Source organism: Convolutriloba macropyga, chromosome 1, assembly GCF_964194025.1.
Source record: "Convolutriloba macropyga chromosome 1, txConMacr16.3, whole genome shotgun sequence".
NCBI classification, from domain to species: Eukaryota; Metazoa; Xenacoelomorpha; order Acoela; family Convolutidae; genus Convolutriloba; species Convolutriloba macropyga.
The window spans coordinates 41,182,322-41,191,646 of NC_134468.1; the positions used below are offsets into that span (position 1 = coordinate 41,182,322).

The 9,325-nt window shown below is 32.9% G+C and overlaps 1 protein-coding gene across 1 annotated transcript in view; it reads right to left on the reverse strand.

Annotated features, from left to right (window-relative positions):
- LOC142339083 (uncharacterized) overlaps positions 1-9,019 on the reverse strand; it is a 36,927-nt gene extending 27,908 nt beyond the window's left edge. Inside the window, exon 1 of the mRNA XM_075388790.1 lies at positions 7,885-9,019. Coding sequence (XP_075244905.1) covers positions 7,885-8,004 — 120 coding nt within the window. The 5' untranslated portion in view covers positions 8,005-9,019. The remainder of the gene's footprint in view (positions 1-7,884) is intronic.
- Between the last annotated feature and the right edge of the window lie 306 nt (positions 9,020-9,325).

Consider the following 9,325-nt stretch of genomic DNA (forward strand, 5'->3'; position numbering starts at 1 on the left):
TCAACATTCGAGCACTTTTGCTGAATCCTGATTCCTCTAGTTTCAATATCAAATAGTTGTGATTGATTTAATCAAATGCTTTAGATAGATCTAGTAGTGCTGTTGTAACATATTTACTTTGTTCAATTAGATATCTCAAAATTTCAGTGCTATAAACATGGGCATCCATTGTTGATATTTTGGATCGAAAACCAAATTGCGTTCTGGAATGAACATTTTCTTCCAACAGAAATTCAACTATTTGATCTCTAAGTAGTCTTTCAAAAATTTTGGAAAGTTAACTGGTTATTGATATGGGTCTGTAGTTCTCAGGGTGAGTTCCATCACCTCTTTTAAAAACTGGTGTAATATTGGCTTCTTTAAAGTCACTGGGAAATTTTTCTTCTTTAACAAAATCATTGAGCAATTAGGTGAGGGGGTGCATTAAAACATCTTTGCCATCTTTGAGAGCCCATGCGGGTATCTCTGTGGGTCCAAGCGGCTTTGAAGAGTTTTCAGTGTTTTTAGATGATGCAAACGTCTTTCGATGTGACAAATTGAAAACTAAAGGTTTTTGTGTTATTTGTTCGAGTTGACTTTTCATAAGGTCTGGCTTTGCCGAAGTAGCCACCTAACTTTGAGAAACGATAGTTTAATAAATTTACTATTTATTTGTTGTCAGACAGAATTTCGCCAAACAAAAATTTAGGCTGAAAATGTTGTTGTTAGAGACTGTTGTGTTTCCAGTATCATTAATGACACGCCGTTTTTTTTTGTCGATTCACTGTTCGTGAAGGGATCTCTGATAGATTTTTTATTTGGAAAGGATATTTTGATTTTATCATTTCGTACAATTTTTTTCACTAAAGGTGCATGTTTTTGAATGATATAAGACAAGATTGAATGGAATTGTGAATACATTTCTTCTGCACTTTCCATTTCGTAAACAGAATTCCAATCACAAGCTTTTAGCTCCGATTCAAAATCTTTAATTGAGTAATTCAATTTGTCAAAAAACGTTTTAATTATTGGTTTCCGTTTTTTTGTGATGCGCACTTGTGTTATTATACCTACAGCTTGGTAGTCTGTTTCAATTTCCGAAATGAATGTGTGAGCACTTTGTATTTGGTAATTACCCTCCGTTATGATAAATTCGATGAGGTTTTTTCCTCGTGTTGGTTCAGTGTTTACCACTTTCAGATCATACGGGATCAAAACTCTATCTATATTATTTCGCTCTTTATTGTTCAGATAGTTTATATTTTAATCAACCATCAGAATCACTCTCTTTTTTTGCTCACAGCGGCATCAATTTGGAGCACCAAAAGAATCCAAAAATTCATTGTGGTTTTCTATTGGGGTTGTAACTGAGGTTTATGAGAAGCTTTTGAAGTCCGTGTGTAGTGTTGTACTGTAATTCAACCCAAATTGATTCTGTGTGTTTGTCAGTTTCGGGAAAACTGTTTACTTTCTGTGGATTTAAATGATTTGGTATACAAAGCAATAGCCCTTCTCCTTTCATAATGTTCTTATTGTGCTCTCTATCATAGCGGAAGGCAGTATACTTCGCACTGTCAAATTCCCAGAGTTTGTGGTCCTTACCACTTGTAAGCCATGTTTCAGTTAGGCCAATAATTGTGTTGTCCGAAACTTTTCTCAAGAGCTTTTTCAATTGTTCTCATTTTTTATTAATGCTTTGACAATTTATGTGGACAAAGGAGAGAGAATTTGTATGTTTGCTGTTTTCCGTTTAAAAAATTTCATAATTTTGTTCTGGTCTGGGGTTGGGGTGTACATCGCTTCAAATATGATTCAAATATTAACAAGTTTTCTAAACTTTGATATTTTGAAAGCTGAAATTTTCAAAGAAATTGCGCAAGCTGATGTGATCAGGTGACTCTATTCTGTTGGCTTGAGAAAATGAGCCCAATGCTCAATTAGGCATTTCTATTTCTATAGGTATGGGCGAAAACAAATTGAAAAGACGAAAGGGATTAACTTGAAACGGGACAAAGAGCAAACTTTGATTGACATATAATATCAAGAGGAGATCGTGTTTGTCTTCTACAACAATCAAAAATTTAGCAAAATGTTTATTCATTTCAGTTGATGTATTCAAACATAGTCGTAACCCAATTTATTATCAAGCTTACCAAAACCAATGCCAAAAACCATTCTTTTCTGAGAGACGAAACGCCAGTACGCAGAAAAGTATCTTCGAAAGCGGAAGCAATTAATTTTTTCCGATGAAGAAAAGACTTTTGTACTTTTTTCGAGGCGATTGGATTTCAGGGTAAAAGTACTTTACTCTAAAGATTAATTGTGCCGGGAATTTAATCAATTGCACAAATTCTGTTTGAAAAACATAAAAAATAAAGTTTTCAAAAAAAATGTGCGTATGGTAAACTTATAGTAGTTAATATCTGACTTTTAACGTTTTGATAATCATTTTCTTAATTATTTACCAAAATTTTTTACAGCCACTAATTAGCACAAGCAAAGTGCATATACATTTAGATGAATATGTTTTCTTTGAAATTCAACTTATTTAGAATTTGAATTTGTTTAAATGTTATTCCATGTTATACTTATTGAATCGGTCATGCTAAGTATAATGTAACAAATAGTAAAAGATGCTATTTTGGCTTTTTGGATAACTATTTGTTCGAAATCTGAGTTTTCTCACGACAAATTTTAGATTCATGTCTTTCACTACTTATGCGTTCTTTTTAAAACCTGAAAAAAGGGAAAATTTTTTGAACACCTTAATAATATTTCATAAACGGAATTTGACGCTAACATTTCACAAAATCGTCAATATTTAACTAAAGAAATGAAACTTTTTCAGCGAACGACTCAGTTTTCAGATGTTTTAGATCTTTTTAAAGGATGCTACTTTTTCCCAAAATGATATCTATTAGCCAATACTGTGTACGAAAAAGTTCATAACAACCCATTTTATGAAAGGTTTGAGAAATAACAACGAATCAGACAAAAAGGAAAAGTTTTTGTTGGGTAATTCAAATGCAAGAGCTTGACAACGAAGAAATGAGCCCAAGTTTTACAGACGGATTAAACTAGCTGCTTGGAAGAATAACGAGCTTAATGCCTACGTTTGAGCTGACTGCTAGGAAAAAACTGAGTCAATGAGATTGATTGGTTTTATGCGATATCTCTTTTTGGATAAAGTTTTGTCGTGTGGCTCAAAAAAGATCTGAGATCCACCAAAACGATAAGCAAAAAAACCTTCATAACTTATTTTTATCAGCAAAATTAGATATTTTGCTGAGGGTTTCCCACGTATTTGATAACACAGTATTCTTGACATCTCAAGCGCTTCAGCAAGATGTTAATACAATTCGTCAGAGTAGATTCTAATGACTTTCATGTATTTGTTAAATCATTGAACACTTTGTTTTCAACTTCTAAATGAAAACTGTCAAATGATCAAGTATGTACAAAAACTTTTTTCCAGTACAACTTTTGAAAAAAATAGACTAGAATCACGACATAAGTTACAAACTAATTTTTTGTTGACTTCCAATTGTTTGCACATTTCTTCGAAATCAGTTCGTAAACAACGTTATCATAAATATGTATCCTACATTTTTCTAAGATATTTGGATGCTTGAATATATCAAATAAGAAATAATGGTCTGGCATAAGCGCCTCGTTCCACAATTTCCCTTTCTAGAAAACCTGCAATTAGGAACTGCAATTTTTTTTTCGAAAATGCAAAATAAATTGTAGAAAATCAGTAAAGCTGTTCCACTGCCCAGCTGTTCAGCTAAGCAAATGGATTTTGAACCCAAATAGCATGTCTCAAGAAGTTAGAAAATTGAAAAATCAACGTTAGAAATTTCAAAGTTTTGAGCACTTTAAATCAATTTTGTTTCCTATTGAATGGAAACTTGATGGATTTACTCAAGGTTTGCGGCAAAAAATATTGCAAGAACAACAAAATTTCAATTACACGGAGATAACTAATTTTAGCTATTGATTTTCATAATATTTCCACTTTAACCTGGCCAACTGATATATTTAGAGGAAAAATTAGCCAACACTATTAATAGAGGAGGAGCAACTCAATTATTTGATGTTGGTTGTACTTTCAATAATTGCTGAAAAAAATTATATTGAAGGCCAAATGTTCAAAACCAATCAGAAACAACTGGTAGCTAAAAAGATCCCATTCCCAACACCATAATCTGTATTCACTGTATAACTTGTACGGTCCTGTAAGACAAATCTCTATCTTTTAAGATTCTTTTATCAATTCATTCATCGAATACATGCAAAAAAGGGAAAGAAACCAAAAACGGTCACTGAACTAGTTAGGTTTTATATTTTTTTTGTATCGACAAATTTTGTGGCACATTTTTTAAACGCGAAGAAATAAATAAACTCAACGAAATCAATTTCGATAGTTCGAATTTCAGCTGAAAAAAGAACCGCCTATAATTTTGTATTATTTCTTGTTTCAAAAGCTTCAATCAAATTTTACATACTTATATGAGCTTTATCTATCTTGAAAACTCAATTTTTTAAGCAACGGTTATGTTGAAAATTGTTTTGATTCTAATCAAAAGTTAAGAGAATTGTCTCATCGAGTGAACCTTTTTTGTCACTTCATTTAAAATAAATCAATCGAGTTGATTGAGAATGTTTTTGCTGGGATCCTGTCGCAGATTATCTATTCTTCTGCTGGACAGCAAAACGTAAGAACAAAATGTTGGAAAGATATCTGAAAGTTGAATGTAAAAAATTTAACATATAATACTGGCTCTTCGATGTTTATAAAAATAAGTACAACTTATGCATGACTTTACTAGTACAACTTATGCATTGAGAGCTCTGAGTGAAATCTTTTGAAAGGAGCAAATAATTTTGGTGAAAAAGGAACTCCAAAATGAAAAATGACCAGATTATGCACAACAAAAAATGTTCAAGTAATAACAGAAATAAAACAGAAATGTTCAAGAAATTTCAAATAAATTAAAACTGCGGAAAATGAAAGGAAAAAGCATAAAAGAACAGAATTTCAGTTTTTGAGTGTATTGTTTTGATGAATTAACTTTCATAAAAATTAACATTTGAGGAATATTGCTTCGACAGAAAATATAGAAAAAAACTCCAAAATACGATACAAATAGAAGTAAATGGCTGTTTTTCTAATATTCATTTTTCAGTATAATGATCCGAAAAATATGGTGGTAAACTTAGCACAATGAAAAATAGCCTGCTTTTCTTGCTCTTATGTTGTATGATTTTAACCCTGCTTAGCGCAAGCTGATGTTCTATGCATGTACTTAACGGCGTTTTATTGAAAAAAAACATCATTGGAAGAAATTGCCTTCAGTGAAAAATCCGAACATGCGGTGAAATTCCCCTTCTAATCACACTTTGATCAAATTTTACTTATTCCTTTCATTTTTTTTTAAATTGCTGGATATTTATTGCATTTTTCGGGGAAACGAAATCCCGTTATTTCAAAAAACTACTAGGATTTTCACTAGACTTTGCTACTCTCTCCGGTTACGTTCTAATCCTGTCATGGAATTTTGTTTGACCGGGTCTTAATGCGTTTCTTTCTGGTCATTTGTTGACCGCGGTTATCTCAACTGCAAGTTATACATATAAGTAACCGTACTTATTCTGACATTTCTTTGAAAATGGCGAAATATTTAGACAAGGCCGGTCGATTTTTTCGCTACAAACCAAGCTAATACTCTTTCCACATCTCAGAGTAATAAATTCGATACATGCAAAACGTCTCATCAAACTGAGTTAGTCCAGATAACTTTATGTTTCTAAACTACTTTATCTCCAAGAATATTGATATGGATACGAGGGGTTGATCTTGTCTCTGTCCTATACCAAATGCTTTCCCAAAAAACCAAAATAATTAATCACCTAAATTTAAATCCCTGCTCTTTGTTTATAAAAATAGTCTTTTTGCCCAGAGGGGCCTCTAAGTATTGTCTCAAGGGGCCTCAGGGTAGTTTTTGTGCTACGCACAGTATGAGGAGAACACAAGTTTTTTTTGATAATTAAGTTTTTGCAACGAAATTTTTTTTCAGATTATAAACTTAATCTGATTCTGAAATGAAAAAGAAAACAATTTTTTTCATGATACAAATTTTTAGCTGTTTTGTGTCGCAATGTAGGAACTGGAGCTAGCAGTATGCAACAAGCAGTATGGTCTTTCTTACAACTAAAAGTCACTTTTTCAAGCAATATATCTTTTTCAAGTCACCTTTTTCATTTTATTATATCTTTCTTTTAATTACTTCCGGTTTTGAGGCACAAAAGCTTTCAACTACTTTAAATGTCGAGGCTTCATCAAATTACTGTCAATTACAATTAACTTAAACTTATGGAGGCCGCCGAAACTTAATAAAATTTATTAAACAAAATCATGTAAAGATGGAAGGATGTAACGATTAAAAGGAGCAAATAAGTTAGGAGAAATAGGAACTCAAAAATGAAAAATGACCAAATTATGCTCAAGAAAAAATGTTCAAGGAATAACAGAAAATTTCAAGTAAATCAAAACTGCGCAAAATGAAAGGAAAAGGCATGAAAAAACAGAATTTCAGTTTCTGGGTGTCTAGTTTTGATGAATTAACTTTCATAAAAATTAACAATTGAAAAACATTGCATCGACAGAAAATGTAGAAAAAAATTCCAAAATACGATACAAATAGAAGTAAATGGCTTTTTCTAATACTCGTTTTTCAGTATTATGTTCCGAAAAACATGGTGGTAAACTTAGCACAATGAAAAAGAGCCTGTTTTTCTTGCTCTTATGCTGTATGATTTTAACACTGCTTAGTGAAAGCTGATGTTCTGTTCATGTATATAACGGCGTTTTATTGAAAAAAGCATCATTGTCAAAAAATTGCCTTCAGTGAAAAATCCGAACATGCGCTGACATTTCCCTTCTAATCACACTTTGATCAAATTTTGCTTATTTCTTTCATTTTTTTGAATTGCTGGAGATTTATTGCATTTTTCGGGGAAACGAAGTCCCGTTATTTCGAAAAAATACTAGGATTTTGACTAGATTTAGCTACTCTCTCCGGTTAAGTTCTGGTAACTGAATCTAAACAAAACTCGCTATTTCTTGGACGGTGTTGGTTTTTCTCTGCGATGAAAAACTCAAAACTGGGTAAGACTTTGGCAGCTATAATTATTAATTCTGCCTTAGACTCCAGCTTCATAAGTCATCTCGGAAAAGCTCCCAAAATTGTTGTAGTTCTCGTCTCAGTTCTAAATTGTCTGAAAAAACATTTGAGAAAATTTAACTCTGTTTAAGGCGTCATGCTTAACTACTCTTGTCTTGAGCTTAGATTGCGGACTGATGTCGTTTGTATAGCTGAAATCACATGGCTTTATGTCTCAAGAGTTGGAAGCTGGTGGCTTCTATCTCTTCCAAAGAATAATGTTGGAACTTTCATAGTTATGCACAGTGCCCGGTCCTTTGTCCCTTTTTATCAGATTTTTCCTTTTTTTCTGTTTGGTGTTGTTAATTTTTGCACAAGAACTTTTTATATCCGAAATCTTGTTTTTTGCTTCTGAATAGAAGTAGAAAAATGTTTTCATAACACCATATGTGTGCAGTGTAGGAACTAAAAATTAAAATTAATTTCTCTTGGGGCTTACTGACATGGCGATTTTTTTCTTTACCACTTTAACTAGGATTATTTTACATGAATCGAGTCTCACTATGGTATACAGCCAAAGTATGGCACTTCAACGAGCCACTTTTTTCGAACAAGTCAGATTATTTAGTTTATGTTTTAAATACTACCAGTTTTGAGACATTTAACATCTATCAACTGTTTGCATGGCCTCTAAGCTTACAATCAAGTGACTGCAATTGATTTCATAAGTCAAACTTACCTTTGTGGCGGCTGCTGAACTTAAATGGAAAGTAATAAAAATAATTAACAAAACCTTACACAGGTAGCATAATGTACCGGAATTTTGCGAAGTGTAAAACAAAATAGAAAGAACGCTCATTTTTACAACAATGAATCAGTATTTACAATCTGTATGGCAACTTAGTCTCTTCTTCTGAAAGCTGTCTTGCCAAAGTCAATTTTCAGGCTATGCGGTCGAAATATATAATCACTTGTATTAAGTCAAATCAGGGGCTGAAATCCTTAGGGGGGTAAGTTGAATGCGATATAGTTGCGGAGACAATATTAAGAAGTGATCGATCAAATGCATACGCTACAGGTAGGATAATAAGGGTCGGAGCGATAACCTTGAAGCTAAATTACACTCAAAGCAATCGCTGCAAGATATCTATTATAGCTTCTACATTGATGCTGTAGGTCTTTTTTTTGCGTCCCGTTCGGAATTTGAATTAGTATGTGAAGCAAAACACAGCTTAGATTTACATGGAAATGAACCCGCAGCAGCCAAAAATACAAGTATGAAAAGATTGAGTATTATGGAAAACGGACCAGCAGGTTTTTGCCCTTAAGGGGAGGGTAAATAATGGGTAAAGATGGCTTTATTTAATCGAATCAAGGGTCTTTTTTATCACGGGTTTACCTCTCCCTGAAAAATAAGGGAAAATTTTTTTCAGTTTTTTGTTGGGCGTTTTGCAAAATATGGAGTGAAATATGGGAATAAAGCCCGGGCTAAAAAGGCGGAGAATGGGGGAATGATTAAAACAGGGTAAAATAAAGAATTTGGTGGGCCAGGGAGGAAATATTAAAGTTAAGATAAAATGTTTTGTTTGAGATTATGATAGAAAGGGTAAAGTTGTTGATAATTTATATTTTGCCTTTAAGACTCGAACTTGTAACTTGTTGAAGCGTAATAACAATTTTTGACACCTAACCATGGCCGGATATTTTGAGAGGCTTGGCTATGTCGTGACTATAAATAATGCCTCAAGTCTCTGTTTAGCCTAATTACCACCAGACCGACACACAGAATTCATTCACGTTTGCATAATCAGCTACAAAATGCGTCATTTTAAGGAATTTTTATCAAATAAACTTGCGTTCGAAAACGCACTGGGGCATTACAGGCTTCGTATACTGCTTCGCCATAATTCCGTGGAAACTCAGACGTTATGAATTTATTAGAAAAATGAGTTTGACGTCATATGATACAATTGAGGGCCTAATTTAGCACATGGAAACGATACAAAGTTTGGTTTTTATCACGGCAACGTCACTCTCAGTATCTGAGATTTTAATGAAAGGCAATAATTCCCGATTAGAACTTCAATTTTTTTTTTCATTTAACAATTTGTTAACCGCTGTCCATAAAAATCTGTGTGATCACGCAAGATAATTAACCATTCCTTTTATTCCTACAAAAT